The 17,537-nt window shown below is 37.5% G+C and overlaps 2 protein-coding genes across 3 annotated transcripts in view; one reads left to right on the forward strand and one right to left on the reverse strand.

Moving 5' to 3' along the window:
• hmgcll1 (3-hydroxymethyl-3-methylglutaryl-CoA lyase like 1) overlaps nt 1-4,693 on the forward strand; it is a 22,460-nt gene extending 17,767 nt beyond the window's left edge. For both annotated transcript variants that reach the window (XM_016567234.1, XM_016567229.1), the window contains exons 8-9: nt 2,991-3,116; nt 4,179-4,693. In XM_016567234.1, the coding sequence (XP_016422720.1) occupies nt 2,991-3,116; nt 4,179-4,298 (246 nt within the window). In that variant the 3' untranslated portion in view covers nt 4,299-4,693. The remainder of the gene's footprint in view (nt 1-2,990; nt 3,117-4,178) is intronic.
• A 4,105-nt stretch (nt 4,694-8,798) lies between these two features.
• On the reverse strand, nt 8,799-15,582 carry gfral (GDNF family receptor alpha like). Its single transcript, XM_016567247.1, has 9 exons — nt 15,519-15,582; nt 14,694-14,831; nt 13,448-13,600; nt 12,259-12,315; nt 11,831-12,158; nt 9,741-9,988; nt 9,430-9,624; nt 9,258-9,342; nt 8,799-9,006 (listed from the first exon to the last, which is right to left on the reverse strand). The coding sequence occupies exons 1-9, from the start codon at nt 15,547-15,549 to the stop codon at nt 8,925-8,927; spliced, it is 1,317 nt and encodes a 438-aa protein (XP_016422733.1). The 5' UTR covers nt 15,550-15,582; the 3' UTR covers nt 8,799-8,924.
• Nucleotides 15,583-17,537: the final 1,955 nt, after the last annotated feature.

A 17,537-nucleotide genomic window follows, 5' to 3' on the forward strand; every position in this document is an offset into this window, starting at 1 on the left:
CTTATTCTACTTGTTCTTATTCTGTCGTTTTAATTAAAAAAATTTAAAAAGCTTATAAAATATAATTTTTTTTAAGAATTTGACAAAAGATGACATATTTTAATAAAGTTAGAGGAGTCAAATATCACCTCGTAATGGGAAGGCTACTTTTGATAAAATTTTGGATTATTGATTAGAAGGCGCTCCTAAAATTTTGAACGTGTTCCTAAATTTTTTAAGTTAGGAGCACAAGTGCTCCTAAAAAGAAAAGTAAGCGTAGAGCCCTGAGTATATTCTAAATCCTCTGAAGCCATACGATAGCTTTTATTTGGGGAGTGGTTATTTTTTATTGTATTTTTGTAAATTGCTCTTTGAACTCAAAGAGTTGTTTGTCATATTGTGTGAACTGTTCACTGTGGGTCCGCATTTTGGTTAACTTAAAGCATGCATTGTAAACACAAAGTGATCCAGGTTAACTTTATTTCCCAGCCTAGGCTCAATGAAAAAGCATGCCTGTGGCAACATTTCTGCAAAATAATATTACGCTATTTTATTTTTTTTTGGAGACATTTTTAAAGTGTAATGCCCAGTGAGTGGCACTAATAGCACATTTGGTTTTCTCTGAAATAGATGAATGTGTCAATGTTTAATATGCTGATTATTGTAACAGTTTGCAAATTAAATAATGTAATTAATATGAATTTAAATAATATGGTGAGTGGCACTAAAAAGTGTAAGTAAAACGTCTCAGGTTACTTATGTAACCATGGTTCCCTGAGTAGGGAACGAGACACTGCGTCCTCTAGGGGTCGCTATGGGGAACGCCTCGTCGTGACCCGTGTCTGAAGCATACATTGAAAAAACACCAACAACACGTTGGCCGGCGACAGCCATGTCACACTACCGGTGTGACTATAGTATAAATAGGCGAGAACACATCATCCACTTCTTCGTCTGAAGCTTGCGTCCGAAGCATGGCAAGAAACCTAGAGGACGCAGGGTCTCACTAGCAGTAATTTAACTTAGCTGAGGCAGCACAAACCCAGCTCTCAGCGAGAGGGGGACTCGACCTACAGCGCGATTGTTAGAATCAGAAGGGTAAGTGTACTGCAAGCTAGCCAATATTTCGCGACGTCATTTTCTTCACCCGCTTCAGGGCAAGTAAAGCCTCGTCATGGCGCGATCCATAACTTTTAAAAGCTCATCATACACAGGGCAGGAGGATTGGGAAAGCTCAGCCTCAGCTTTATGCCCTCCTCAGACATTTTCCTGCTTTCCAGCAGAGCACTGGCCCCTGGATCAGACAATGTTAATGAAATAACATCATCCTCCAGCGACTCACTCTCGTGCAAGCCGACGATCGCGAAAGAGAAAACATCTCATGTCATCAGATGTTAAACAACGACAACACGGATGCTCATATCCTCTAAACGCTTTGCTAGTGCTCGCCATAATGATATGAATAGAGATCGCTCTTACCACAGAAATGCACGCTTCAAACAAAACAGTCAATGAAGACGAAGAAGAGGATGATGTGTTCTCCCGGTGCCTATTTATACTATAGTCACACCGGTAGTGATGTCATGGCTGTCGCCGGCCAACGTGTTGTTGGTGTTTTTTCAATGTATGCTTCAGACACGGGTCACGACGAGGCGTTCCCCATAGCGACCCCTAGAGGACACAGTTCGAAGTTCCCATGAAAGGGAACTGTACGTTTTTGGTTGAGGCATGTTTTTCCAAAGAGCCAGTGTTGTTATTTCCACATTCACATTATTCCAAATAATTCCAAATAATTGAAACATTTTAAAATTTAAATATGCCTGTTATCGTAGAAATATCACAACAATTTTTTCTTGACTAGAAAAAGTGCAGCATTCAAAAGTTGTTAATTTGCCATTGCCTTAGTCCTGTAATGTAACATAACACTAACTGTGCTCAAATATACTTCTACTACTACTAATAATAATAATAAAAACAACAACACTGAAAGAGTAAATAGACAATGGAGTCCCTGTCACAGCTCAAAGTGAACCCCAATGCGATTTGAGCCTACTTTTAGGTCCTGAGTTGGTTCTTTCAAGGAGAACATCTCTATGTATTGTAACTCATCTTTCATAAACTCAGGGAATCATATCAGCAGCTTGACAGAGTTTGTTGAAGTCCATTCGAGTTTGGTAACAGGCCTACGTCTAATCCTTTGTTAAGCGACATCTTCTGGGTGTTTGGTTTAGCGCTCCAACAAAAGCGCAGACGTGCAAGACTGGCCCAAAACGCGTCATTAATTCTCATATGGAGGCCAGACAAATGCCTTTTTTCCACACCCTGTTAAAAAAATCTACAATTACTCTGATTATGAACATTGTGCAATCCAACCTGCTGCTGTGCGAGCTCATAGAGACAGTAGGCGCATTTACAGGTGATTATTTTTTCACATGTGTGAGCTGTATTTATTCAGGACCACTGAAGACTGAGGCATTGTACTCAAGGTTAAACCATAGTGCCTCTGCGTGATTAACATTGAATTATTATGTCGCCTTGGGTTCAAACGGTTCTCCTGTTTGCCAAAACCAAAGTATCTTTCACATTAGGAAATCTGGTTTTGGAAAAGGGAGTGCTGTCCCACTAGAAGTCATTACGATTGTTATTTCCCATTTTGTGTTATCCCTTGCTCACATTAAACCTTGAAAGAACACATTTAATACATTCAAATAAATCTCCTGATTTACCCTCATGTTTTCCTTAATATGTGATTAATATCCAGAGTAGAATTGCTGTAGCGTCATATCCGGCTTCAAATAATGCCTGGTTAAATGGGACTTCCAAGAAAAATGCAGTCCAACAGAAGGTAGAGATGCTCCATAGCGTACCAGATGTTCCGTCTATGCCAGTCTCCTGGAAAAAGAGTAACATGTGAATACCTTGAGATAATGAACGCCATTGTTCTAAGGGTTTAACACCCCCTAGGTGTCGTAGGTTGGTTCTAACCGGCCTTTTTCATTTGTGTTTGGCAGATGGGGGTTTCTGTGGTCGACTCCTCGGTTGCAGGCCTCGGAGGATGCCCGTATGCCAAGGGAGCGTCTGGCAATGTTTCTACTGAGGATGTTTTATATATGCTACATGGTCTTGGAATTGAAACCGTAAGTCTCGGTTTTCTAAATTAATCACCGAGAATGTTACATTAATAAGCAATGACACTTTTGGGCACTTAAGTTACTCGAAAAATGTCTGAATGCCATTAGATGCAGAAAATCAAAGCAAATGGCATCTGCAGTTAAATGCTGCACAAAGTGTTCTCAGAATTTTTTTTTTTTTGCAGTGGTAATTTTTTGTGGATATATGATTTTGTTTTTGTTTTTTTGGGTCACACTGTTAAAAAATGTACTGGTAATTTTCTGGCAGGACATTAACCATTAATTTTATAGACATTTCCATTCATTCTAAAACACAACGCAGTGCAAAAATGAAAACACAGATAAAACACCTTTAAAAAATTAATTTTGTATTAATACAGTACATTGTTCCCTATTTTCACAGATCTGTTTTAGAGTGCAGATCCCCTCACATGGGAATTCAGCATGCTAATAACATTTCTACAATCTGAATGCATCTTAATACTTGCTGTCTTCATTTTTGGGCAGTACGTCTACTGTATCATTTCAATTCTGGCCATCTCTTTGTGAAACATTTTGGACAAAAATTGTGTTTAAAATAAATGCCACTTTCTCAGTTATTTTGTTACATCATGCTAAGACATGCACACATTTTTATGTTTGACTTTTGCATCCAAATACTTTCTGAGGCCACTGTATATGTTTATACACACACTTTGACTACACTCCCAGTTTTTCCATTACTCAGTTTTTCCCGTTGTTGAATAAAATGTGGAAAACTGTTTTTGTCATAGTATATACAGTACACAACATTTACATGGGTGTGTGAGAGGGTGTCTGGAGGGTATTATTTGGGTAAAAATGTGCATACCAGTCCTGATATACCTGATATTCGGGTGGCAGCACGTTTGCAGTAATTATGTTCTACAGTTTCTCACACTTGTTTTTTTAAATCCACACCCTTTAACTGCCTCCTCTTCTTAATCCTCACACAGATAACATCTCAGGCTTCCAGTTTCTTTTGCTACTGCGCCCCCTGGTGTCTGTTGTGACTGGTAACTGTTGGTGGTGTTTGTGTTTGTGATGCAGGGGGTGGACCTGTTGAAAGTGATGGAAGCGGGAGAATTCATCTGCCAAGCCTTAAATCGAACAACTAACTCCAAGGTCAGCCAAGCTACTAAAAACATCCAGCCTTTTCATTCTAAGTGAAAATACATACAATGTGGTCCAAAAGTCTAAAACCACATTCATGTGCTGTAAACCTGCTTTCAGACTTTTGGCCTCTGCTAAATGCTTTTACTTTGATTGTCCTTTTAAGAGCTGCTGATGCAGTATTTAAATTAATCATATCTACAATATACTATATTGTGCCTATAACAGGAAACATGTGCATTTTACGCCAAAGAAATGAGCCCATGCCTTTTGTAGTTTCTGTCAAACAGAAAACACTAAAAATAGAAAATGTGACTTGACATGAGGCTGATCACCCCCTATCTGTGAGAGTATTTTTTTCCCCCTCACTGATTCATATATCCTGCTTAAAATAGTTACGATCGGACTGCAGAGAGCGCAGTGGCAGAGTTCAGAGCAGGTTCAGAGCACTATGTGCTGTCATTTCAACAGTATTAACAATAAATCTACAAGACGCAAGTATTCAGTACAAACATTTGTTAAAATTAATAACTGAAATAAAGAATCCTTTCACCAAGTAATGTAGCCTGTTTGAATGCATGCTGTTTTAAGTCACATTAATATAGTCTGTGCATATGTGGACACACTTTACTTTAAGGTCAAATTGTCACTACTAACTAACTATTAACTACAACTTTTGCCTCAACAAAGTCCTAAATTGCTGCTTATTAAAATAGTAAGGGGTAGAATTGAGGGATCTAAAATATGCAGAATAAGGCATTTATATTGCTTTATAAGTGCTAATAGACTGCCAATATGTTAGTAGTATGCACGCTATTTCATAGTGAGAATTGGTCCTTAAAGGCAGGGTATGTGATTTTTCAAAAACACTTTAGAAAACTGATTCGGGCCGAATCGCAAAACAAACTTGTAGCCAATCAGCAATAAGGGGCGTGTCTACTCGTGATGTGGAGGAGAGCGCGTTCAGTGCATGGGACGGACATTAGCCGAGATATCAACATTGGCTACCAGAAATCACTTACTCTGCCTTTAAAATAAAGTTACTTTTTTTTTAAATATATTTGTAGCGGTCAAATCATTTATGCATTAACAATGTTTGATGTAAAATCTAAGAAAATGATCCTTATTGCTGTACTTTATTGTCTTTGAACTAAATCGCTTATTCTTGTCTTTGTACTAACATCACATATCTGTACCAATAAATTTGACTGCTTTTCAACCTGCCTTCATATAGTTGCCTATATACTGGGCATGTTTGGAAGCTATCATTTCTGGTTATTAAAGGTTTTCAGTTTATATGTAGTAAGATCAATAAAAACACTTTTTGGAATTTTGTGAATTTTTTAAAAGCATTCATGCTTCAAGCTACGTTTGGCACTGATAGCTTTCAGTGTGCGTCTTTATATTTCTTTTGATCTAGTTTAAATACAGGTGGGATGTGCTGTGCGTAAACACATTTCACTTTATCTCTCGTGGTCTGGTTTATTTACCCTTCTCTCCAAGTGCTCTAATTGTTTTGGGAGAGTGTTAAAGCAGCACTCTGTTTGCCTGTATTACCTGTATTTGTGAAAGTAATAGATATTCAGGCCTTTTCACTCTCAAGCGAAAGAAAACAGATGGACGCAGCTGTTTATTACAGCACACTGCCATGACCTTGATCCCCAGGTGATTTAACAAGTGAAGGCAAGGCCAAGCCTATTATAGAAAACCCAGCATTACATTGACATAGCAAAATGATGTGTAAATTTCATTTATTTTCTGCCCTATTCCATTGTTCTCCTTGTCTTTTTGTGTTTTACACCTGTCCTCTTTTTCTCTCTCAATTTCTTCCCCTCTGTGGCTGTGTATTTCAAGCATTTACAATCAAAACCAAGGCTACATTCATGAGTTTGTGTGCCCATATAATCTTAGCATTAGTGGTAAACAGATTTGGCTTGATGTCTGCAATGGAGGGCTCAGAGAGACTATTCTACTCGAGCTCCGATAGCCCCCCATCATAGACAGAAAGATAAATAAATAAATATGCATAAAAAGGGGGAGATGGGGAGGAGGAGGGATGCCGAAAGAACAGAAGTGGTAAGAGGCTGTTTTTATACTTGTATATTAATTGGAAGATTATATGGGCGTACTCCTGCCGAAATTACGTTAATAACTTCACTTATTAACCCCTGCGGGGCTGTTTAGTTTTCCTTGAAGCATAAATATGCACTGATGAGCCAAAACACTGTGACCGGTCACAGGTGAAGCGAATATTGTTGATCATCTCCTAACAAGGCCACATATTAATATCTGGGTAGATTAGATGATAAGCAAACAATCAGTTCTCGTAATCAGTGTGTTGGATGCAGGAGAAACGAGCAGGAATAAAGATCTGAGCGACTTTGACAATGGTCAAATTGCTATGGCAAGGCAACTGGTCAAAGTATGTCTGAAGATGCCAGGCTTGTGGGTTTCTCCCGGCCAGCAGTGGGGAGAATTTACCAACAGTTGTCTGAGGAGGGAAAAATCACAAACCGGCGACAGGGTTTCGGCAGCCAAGACTCATCAATGCACAAGGACAACGAAGGCTATCCCTTTTGCTCCGAGCCAACAGAAGGTTTACACTTTACTGTGGTCCGTGGAATATCTAGCAGGGATGAAAGGGTCTGATTGAAACGCCTACTTAGAAATTGATGTGACACTTTAGTGTGTACATGCATTTCATAAATAAGGCCCCTGAATTCAGTAATTAAGAGATGTGCAGGAATCCATTTGTCCATTTAGTGTGTGTGTGTGTGTGTGTGTGTGTGTGTGTATATACTATACACATGTATGTGTGTGTGTATATGTGTGTGTGTGTGACCCTGGAGCACCTGGAGTCTTAAGTCACTGGGGTATATTTGTAGCAATAGCCAAAAATACATTGTATGGGTCAAATTTATAGGTTTTTATTTTATGTCAAAAATCATTAGGATATTAAGTAAAGAGCATGTTCCATGAAGATATTTTGTAACTTCCCTACCGTAAATATATCAAAACTTAATTTTTGATTAGTAATATGCATTGCTAAGAACTTCATTTGGACAACTTTAAAGGAGATTTTCTCAATATTTAGATTTTTTGCACCCTCAGATTCCAGATTTTCAAATAGTTGTATCTCGGCCAAATATTGTCCAATCCTAACAAACCATACATCAATGGGAAGCTTATTTATTCAGTTTTCAGATGATGTATAAATCTCAATTTCAAAAAATTGACACTTTAAGACTGGTTTTGTGGTTCAGGGTCATATATATTAGTGCTGTCAAAAGAGTAAAAAAAAAAAAAAACGACACCCATTTTCTGTATTTTATGTTATACCACATTATTCTCTTAAAAGGTATAACCATGAATAGATACTGTAAGATTACCTTTTAAGATGTATTATAACTATGGCTACAGATATGAAAAATATAATTAATTAAAAAATGTATAATAATGCGGTGTATACATAGGGCTTAAACTAAACATGTTAGCTAAGAATATCCTAATGAAATATATACAGTGTGTTGTTGTAATAAAATAATAATATGAAATCTTCAATTTGTGAAAAATGAGTGGTGTAAACATGAAAAAACATGAAAAGGTTCGTTTTCAACACTGTTAAACCCTGTGTGATAAAAGTTTAACCACGAGGGGTAAGACAACTATGGTGAAATGTCTCGTTAATGTCAGTGGTGAAGTTCCTAATGATGATTTAGTGTGGTCCTGACACTGTGATTCGGGAAACACATCATTAGACTTACAAACATCTGGATTGAGGTGTTGAGTGTCGGTAGGAATGGGGACAAGACAGACTGATGCACCATGATGAATATCAGATGTGCTGAAGAAGACAAGAGCATGTCCTCTTATCAGAGGCTTTCCTCATACTGGCTATTCATCTTCCACAACGTATTACAGATAAATGAGAGAACTGATATCAGAGACGCTGAATGTTGCTCATTAACACTTTATTTTTAGTTTATGCCCTGAAACAGAATCAGATTAGCACATTACACAAGAGTATTACTTCTCATCTATTACAAGCTTTTATTTATTTTTTTATTTTATTTTGTTTTTATTTCTTTTCCCTTTTTGCACTGAGGTCTGAAACTCACGATATATCTTCAGAACAATGGCCGCCTATGTCACATGATCAAGGAAAATGTAATTCTTCATATTTTGACACCTACCAAGTAATAAAGCTTATGACAATAATACCAAATGACCACAATTTTGAAATAATAATGATAATAATAATAAAACCTTTGGGATGTTCTGGTCAACTATCAGTATCCATGTACAAATCATTATCTCCACTTTTCACAATCCCGTCAATACCATGTAAATAAAATCAAGTTCCACACTATCAGAGCATCAGTCAGAGCAAAACAATCCCTTATTTTAAACCTTAATTGTGGCTTGATAGAAAGCAAACTGGTATTTATTAAATATATTTAAAATATTACATATTTTATAAGGATATTTAAAATTCACAGTGAAAGATATACCTACAATGTGCAAAGTATCATAAATATCACTGCCACTTAACCCCTTCTCAAGCACCCCCCATTTTGGCATGGAGACATAAATGACATACCCAAAAGATCAAGTATGAGTGTGATGTTTGAAAGTGAAACAATAATAATCTGAGGCCGTCGGCGATCATTGCGTCTTGACAGGTTAAATAATAACAGATGACAACATCAGGGACTTTGACTGATGGGCCTCAAAAGTTGGTTTACCAGCAGCTTGGTGTATTCTCCTAAAAGAAAAGCCATTAAATCATTATTAAAACATTGATAGTTAAAGTAAGGCAGTTAGGTATTGGGTAGGATTAGGGATGTAGAGTATGGTCATGCAGAATATGTGCTTTATAAGCACTAATAAACAGCCAATATGTTAATAATAGGCATGCTAATAAGCAACTAGTTAATCATGAGAATTGGTCCCTACACTAAAGTTTTGCCAAAACATCTGCATAATTTGGTATGCATTACAATAAAGACAACTTACCAAAGTCTGTGCAAAACCAGACTGACCACAAGCAATACCACCACCATTAACGCAGAGATGTATATCAGTATGTAAAAGAGTTGATCTGGTGTAAACAAAGACAATACATTAGTAATACATCAGCAATAACGTAATGAAAAAGGAAAAGTGCACTTAAAGTGCATCAACTCACCACTCAACCACTGCTGCTTAACGCTCGATTCATTGGTTGGTCGTTGCCCATTGCTTGAATCATCCAATTGTCCATGTTGGACATTTTCACCACTTAACCACTGCTGTTCAGTGCTTGTTGTACTGCTTGGTTGTTGCCCAGTGTTTAATTCATGGGATTCTTCATGTCGGAAATTTTCTTTGGTCCCTGAGAGCGCTATGATTTGAATGGTTAAATCAGAATACATCAATCAGAATGAGACTACGCCAGCAGTACTTGCAAATGCAAATGCCCAGTAGATAAATTAGCCAGCAACCTCTGAAAGTACTCACTGAAGAGGGACTTGTCCTGGAAAATGTGTTTTAGCTCATTGCACTTATATTGATCATGATGATGTAATCCATCACAAGTGCATGGATGATGAAGTATCGAACCCATTGTTTCCACAAATGCCACCCTGCATTGGAGGTCGTGCCCAAGAAAGAAGTCGGGGTCCAGATGACTTAGCCATTCACTGGTCGTTTCATGCGCAGATTCCTTTTCCCCAAAACATTTGGAGAGGTAACTGTTAAATATCTGCCTGTGAATAGTAAAGAGTTGTTGTTTTTTTATCAGCAGCAGTCTATATAAATCATGTGTGCCAGTATTCCTACAACGCCTCTTAACTACTTAACTAAATCTTTTCCAGTCAACTGGAAAGACCATGATGGTCAACTAGCTTCATCATACCACGATCAAGGTCCAGAAACGTAGCAAGGAGATCGGTAAAATAATCCATGTGACATCAGGGGTTCAACCGTAATTTTACGGAGCTACGAGAATGCTTTTTGTACGCAAAGAAAACAAAAATAACGACTTTATTCAACAATTCGTCTCCTCCGCATCACCCTGGTGCTATTTTGGAGAGTATCCACTGAACGTAAACAGCGTATACTGTTCTGTGTCAGCTGCGTCACGCGTATACGTTTTCTACGTTGTTTACGCTTTGATTTGAACGAAAACAACGTGTCCGCATGTCTCAGCTGACACAGAATAGCATACGCTGTTTACGGTCAGTGGATACTCTCCAAAATAGCACTATCGTGACACGGAGGAGACGGATTGTTGAATAAAGTCGTTATTTTTGTTTTCTTTGCGTACAAAAAGTATTCTCGTAGCTTCGTAAAATTCCGGTTGAACCCCTGATGTCACATGAATTATTTTACCGATCTCCTTGCTACGTTTCTGTGTGTTGATCGTGGTAATTACCTTGCTGTCTATGGGAGGGTCAGAGAGTTGTCAGAATTAATCAAAAATATCTTAATTTATGTTCCGAAGATGAAGGTCTTATGGGTTTAGAACGACATGAGGGTGAGTAATTAACATTTCATTACACCAAATACACAAAATAATGTTCTTTTTAGCAGCATCATATGACCCCTTTAATGCCTTATTCTGTTTTATTCAAACCCTAAACTTAACAACTACCTTACTGACTTTTACAGTTTTTCTCGATTGCTAAAACACTATAACCAGGCTTTTGAACTAAAATTTCAAAACCATAACGCCATTTTTCAAAAAGCACACCCATTTTGCTGAACTATAAACACTATTCCCCTGCTTTAACACATGAGTCAGATTTGGTGAACTGTTACTGCAAAACTCTACACACAAATCCCTACATTTCTCAGTGCTTACACCATTTGGTCATTTAGAAAGCACTAGCATTCAGTACTGTTCACTCAAGTCAGCACAGCTTGAGCTCAATTAGCAAACAATTACCCAGGTGGAAACACTAAGAGTCAAAATTGAACACACATCAATCAGATCCTTCAATAAATAGATAAAAGGGTTACTAAAATCAGTTCACTGAGCTTTGGAACAATGCTGAAGACAGAGAAATTAAGGAATAGGTTGAGGAGGACGTGGTGGTGGTGGTGGTGGAGGGAGAAGAAGGGCAAGGAGACAAGCAGTCTCAGATGAAATTTGAGCCACTTTAGTTGACCATGTCCTTGTCCATGGTATGACTATGAGGGAGGCTGGGTAACGAGTACAGCCAAATTTGAGTTGCTTCGCCATCGCCTCCATCATCAGAACCTCAGGGAGGAAAACAGGTAGGTGTACTTACAGTAAGACTGCTCTGTACAGTAACTTTAGAGTGCATACGCAGCAAATTAAGAATTTATTGAGACATAAGTTGTAGTTAATAGTTAGTTAATGGTGAAAATTGGTCCCCTAACTAAAGTGACTGAAACTTCCAAAGAGGAACTGTGTATTTTATTTTATTTTTTTTTTATTTATTTTTTTTCTCTCAAACCAGTTATGCACAAATGCAGCCCAACAAAACCCTGGCCTATAACTGGTTTATAGAAATTATGATTTATAAGCATTTCCTGTTGTAAAACATTTTGTCAATGATTTGTCTTCAATGTTGAGGGCTAACCTGCACAATGTATCTTCAGAGCAGCTGTCCAGTGCCTCCAGGCAGGTCCAGGGTGTCTGCAACCGGTCACTCGCACAGGATCCAGAGTGTAGAGAGGCTTTCATCTGCTGGCATTCCTGGTCTTCTCTATCACAGTCACAGAACACCAGTTTCTCAGCCACATTGTGAGGAAGAGCCGAGTAGAACTGCCTCAATGCCTCTCTGCACTGACTTGGGTTGCACTGGTAGGCGTTGCATTCCTGGACAAATGGCACCATTTGGCTGTTACAGGATTTCTCCCCAAGACAAGCCACTATTTCTTCAAGACAGGATTGGTTGTTGTGGTGTCCTGGATTGAGGGAATGAGAGTGTACAATGAGGTAAACACAGCATGCATGCATGCAGTTATAAGTTTCCTTTGGTGCACAATGTACAGACCAAGGACTTACCATGTTCTTTGTGATCACTGGCTTGCCATTCTGCCTCAAGTTGCTTGTTTTTTGGAGCTGGAAAACAATAAAATAATAGTAATAAAAGTAATAGCTTTTATTAATAGGGGGAGGGGGAGGAGGCAAAAATCAGGACTGTCTCAGGACTATCTTACAATGTGCCACAGTCAGGAAAAACATGTAGTCTCACTTGTGACATGCAATCAGTTACTACAGACACAAACCACATTAGTAAACACAAGCCAAAAAAAATTCAATTTGCAATAGTACACTTACAGTACTATGTCGTCTTACAGTACTAGTGTAGACTATGTCGTCGAAATTGCATAGCATAACTGCTCAATGTGGGCAAAAAGCTGCTTAGCTTTACAGAACTTCACCCAAAAGTGAAAATGTCATTCCAAACGAATCCAACTTTGGTTAAACTTAGAAACATAAATTAAAATTATTTTTAATGAAATCTGCAAGGTTTCTTTCACCCAAAAAAATAGTAGATCCAAATGGCGTCCTAAAATGAATCTGAATCCAAATGGATCGACCGGTTTAATCCAAATCTTGTGATGAGATATGATCACTTTATGTGATGAACAGATTTAATTAAGGCTTTCAATTCGATTTCAGCAAAGATCGACACACACATACATAATGCACATCACATCTGGTAAACATGGAAGTTCAAACATGGTTGCGTGATGCAAAAGAACCAAAGAGGTCTATTCAAGCATGTGGCACACCAGCTTCCATGTCTACCATATGTGATGCTCTGTATGCATGTGTATTAATATGTGCATAAAAGTCTAAAATAAATCTGTAAATCATATAAAGTGAATGTTACTCTTTATTACTTTTTGTTGGATCCTCTGTGTTTTGGTTGAACGCTCTTTCAGTGGAGGGACAGAAACTTCTTGGGTTTCAGTAAAAGGTTCAGTTTTGAAGATTATCCGAAGTCTTATAGGTTTGGAACATCATTAGGGTGAGTAAATTATGTCAGAATTGTCCTTTTTTTGGGGGGGGGTGAACTATCCCTTTAAGTATGTTACTGTACATGCAATTTTTGTTTAATTTACAAGCAAACTGAGGGCCAAGTCAAAATTGGCTGTGGTAACTGACAGCATGCCATACATGTAGAACCTAGCTTTTTGTCATATTTACATTATTGATATTGCAGTATTGAATGTGTGTGGCATACCCCAGTGATGCTGGCACTGAGAGTACAGCTGCTGTAGAGTGCTGCATGGATCTGGTCCAGAACACATGCACTGTCCCAATGCAGGTGAGCGGCTGAACATCATCTGAAGAGTGGCGTTACAGACCTTTGCGTCAGTCATTTGGCAGCCTCCATCTTTCCACAGAGATGAAAAGAGACAGCAGCAAAGCAGCCTTTACTAGAGGCACTTTCAACGTCACCGCTTTGACATGAGCTTACCATAAGCTTTTAATGAGTGAACTCTATTCATCTGCATCTCAATGTGTGCATGAATTTTTAATAGCTGAGGTTAATGGCTATTGTATGTGATTGTTTATAAAGCATTTAATCCTTTAATTGGTCCTTAAATTGATCCATAAGATGTCTACAATTGTCTTAGAGTTTTAAAGTGCACTATGGTTTTCCAAAACGTTATTATGGTCACATGTTAAAATATATCAACACGACAGCCAATATCATATGTGAATATGGACTGATGATCCCATATATTGTTTTCTCGTTTGCTTCCCTGAGGCCAGACTGTGCTTTTCTCTCTCTTTCTCGCTCTCTCTCTCTCCCTTTCTTGCATTCAGGCACTACCAACAAACAACTTCAATGTCCCCTCAAGCAAGACCTTTCTTCTTCCCTGGATGGACATATGGCCTCAGTTTGAGTCGTGCAGTTTGCTCAAGGCTATTGCACTTAAATCCAATTGCTGCCAACACAGTGATGAGACATTTCACAAGGTAGAGGAGACAGGTATTGCTGACAGCGTTTTCTTTGTTAAATATCTTTGTCAAAATGAACATTAAGATAACCCAACTCACCTGAAATGGCAGCATGGTGGATTTAAAGTGGGAAAAGTCATGCACAGTGGGGCTGTTTTATGTGTGTTTGTCTGTGCATATAGAAATAATTTGCTATAAATGATTCATTATTCTTATATTACACGCCAAGTGGCACCCGAAACCTTTAAACCAGTGTGCAAACCGCCCCCACTCAAACTCTTTTGTGACAAATTGAAAAGTTGTCTTCACCTTGAAAGGTTTTAATTTTTAATGCCTTGACAGAATCAACTCGTCTGGATCAAGAGGGCAAACATTCAATTTGACATTTTTTGTGAGAGCAGTTATTAACCCAACGCGACCAGCCAGCCTCGGTCCTAATCCCGTTAAACAAAAAATAATTGATTGCATTATGGATGGCATCTGGTTTGCGTCATAGAAGTTTAAATATAAGAACTCTGTACCTTTAAAATTGCGGATATTTCTGAGAACAGCCTGTTCGCTTCTGCAGAAGTGTGGAGAAACACAAGCATCCATGTGCGAAATGCAGTCTGTAGTTCTTGATGTGTCAACGTAAAATAGCTGGTACAGCAAATGAGACGCTGGAAGGGAAAATAACATTCATAACTGGCACGTCCTGACATCAGTTTAATGCAATGAGAAATGACATTCTACCTGTTCAGCATGGATGCACATAACAGTCTCACACATTTCAAAGACACTAGGGTCCAAAAGTTTTGTAAAAATGTTTTCTTTGAAAATATTATTTTCTAATTTTTCCTATTACAAGTTATAAGCATAAGAAACTGTGTGAAAACCTGACTTGAATTTTAGAATGTCCTGTAGTGTACGTGATGTTTCACTTGAGCAGGTAGAACAAAACCTCATGATCCAAATCATGCATTACCATTATGAGAATGTTTTAAAGAGCATCTTTAGCTTTGGTGGAAGAAAGGGAATCTGGCCTTTGTACAAAGGAATTACAGTCAGTCTCACAAATTTTACATCATAGTCTCAATTTTTTTTTAAATTCCCCAGATTCTAAAACGCTCTTTTCAAAAGTACATTGTATTGCACATGCTATTGCACTTACGCCTTAATAAGAACAGATCAATTTGATTTCACTTTATTTTAGACCACTTCACTCCAAGAGCAATAGAAACACTTGGCAAATGTTCAGGCACAAATGAAAAATCAATTTCAATAACTCCATGAGAAGAACTTCCAAGATCAATGAAGCATTGAACTGCTAAAAGCTGACTAATCCTTAAAATAGATCCTCTACTTACCAATGAGAAATGCTGCTCTCATGGCCTTCATGTGGTGTGACGGTCTTGGTGGATTATCGGTGTTAAGCACCTGTGCGAGTGAACAGCTCCGCTTCAGCGCACTCTGTTCACCCCAGTGTGATGTCACGGTGCTGATGAATGATCCCTCTCAGGTGCGTCGCTCCGCTGTGAATGTCACTCACCTGCACGGCTCACTGCTGCATCATGTAGTTCTCGGGTCAGCTGATATCCCAGCCATCTGTAGCTGTGTCTTTGATGTAGGCTAATATTAAAGAACTGTTGAACTGTTTTATAATATATAAAATAAATCATTAACTATTACTGTAGTAGTTAAAACTAAACAGATATCACTAAGCTTAGTTACAAGCAAGTCCTGACTGTTGGCTGCCCTAGTAAAAAATGTAATATATTTAAAATACATTTAGACTAAGTACAGTTCAAATACATATTTAGTGACATATCGCTCGAGGCTTACTGATGTGAAAATTATAATTATACTTTATTTGGAGTTCTACTTGTGCACAATGCACATTAGTATTAAGCCTAAAATGTGTTTTAATGTCACTATTGATGAGGATTGTATGATCTTTGAATAATATCAGCCTTTAAATGCAATATATTTAAAGTATACCTTGCAATGGTTCCACTTTAGCACAATCAAATATACTTCAGTATATTTCTAGTTAGACCTTATTCCACACAATTAAAGTGCATTAAGCACAAAATTCTCAAAATCAGTCGTTCCAATTTAGCAGACTTTAAGTATACCAGTTTAGTATACTAAAAGTACTATTGCGGGGTATTTTAATTAAGTACATAAATATGTAAATGTATATACTTAGCACAAAATAAATCTATTTCTACACTTATTTTTCACTTGACTAGCGTATGTAGTTTACAATAGTGTTGGACAATAGTTGCACTACAAATATTAAAGCTATGAACAGCAGGATAATGTTGAAACTCACTACAGTGTTTCATTTTCCCTGATATTTCGGCTTCTTCTGTCAGCAGTTTACAATCAGAAATAAGAATCAAAATTGAGTAGATCAGTGTTGAAATTCAGAACAACTGCACTCTTGCTCTTGTGATATTGCTTCATTTCATTCTAAACATAACCCTCAGACATTTCTTTTTGCATTTTCAGACTTTAACCAAGATTTGTTTAATAAACTAACTTATACTGCACTTTCTGTAAAACTTCTTTTACTAGCTACTTTCACTGTTTTGCATGTATTAATTTAGCGGACACTAATTCAAAGCAACTTATAAATAAGAAAAGTTATTCTGTATGCAATATATTCCTGCAGAATAGCTTTTTGAGCAGATGACAGGACATTGGCTCTCTGTATGCGTTTTTTTTTTTTTTTTTTTTTTTTAAAATTTTAAGGCTGTTTAAAAAAATTTTTGATTTATCTCAAATGTCCTAAGTAACAAACAGGATGGCCATACAAGACATACCGGAAAAAAGACATCTGAATTGTAGATATTAAAAAAACTGTAATATACATTAAGTTCAGTACAATCAAAAAATTAAGTTATATTGAAGCACCATGTTAAGAACATATTAAAATAAATATAATTAATACACTGGCTTTTTATAGACCAAGGCAAGGCTTAACACAACTACGTCATAAACATGTAGGACAGCCCAGTGCTCTCTCAGGTCTGCACCTGTTAAAAATGAGAAGAAACCAACAAACGCATTCCATATCTGACATGTACTGGGGAGGATATAAAAAAAACACACACACACAATATACGTTCGGAGATTATGTCAGGCTTTGTGTCTTGGTGACCTACAGGACTACAGTACATTATAGTAACAATATTCTATAAATGTTAAGTGAGTCTGATTAAGGATCAGCTCCAAAGGGCACTAAACATCTCTCTAGAGTAATACAAATGGTAACTAATTAATTATGCATTGGCCCAAAGTACCAAAGCAATACCCAATATGATACAAAACCCCATGAATCTAATATAGACAAATGCTTGGTGTTTAAAAAAAAAAAAAAA

Source organism: Sinocyclocheilus rhinocerous, unplaced genomic scaffold (assembly GCF_001515625.1).
Source record: "Sinocyclocheilus rhinocerous isolate Xijiao unplaced genomic scaffold, SAMN03320098_v1.1 scaffold552, whole genome shotgun sequence".
Lineage (NCBI taxonomy): Eukaryota > Metazoa > Chordata > Actinopteri > Cypriniformes > Cyprinidae > Sinocyclocheilus > Sinocyclocheilus rhinocerous.

Coding starts and splice junctions, on each gene's coding strand:
- gfral (XM_016567247.1), bottom strand. CDS start 15,549: ATGAAGGCCATGAGAGCAGCATTTCTCATTG. Junction 9,989..11,830: donor TCTGAAGATACATTGTGCAG/GTTAGCCCTCAA, acceptor TACTATTCACAG/GCAGATATTTAACAGTTACC. Junction 9,625..9,740: donor CCAGGACAAGTCCCTCTTCA/GTGAGTACTTTC, acceptor TTCAAATCATAG/CGCTCTCAGGGACCAAAGAA.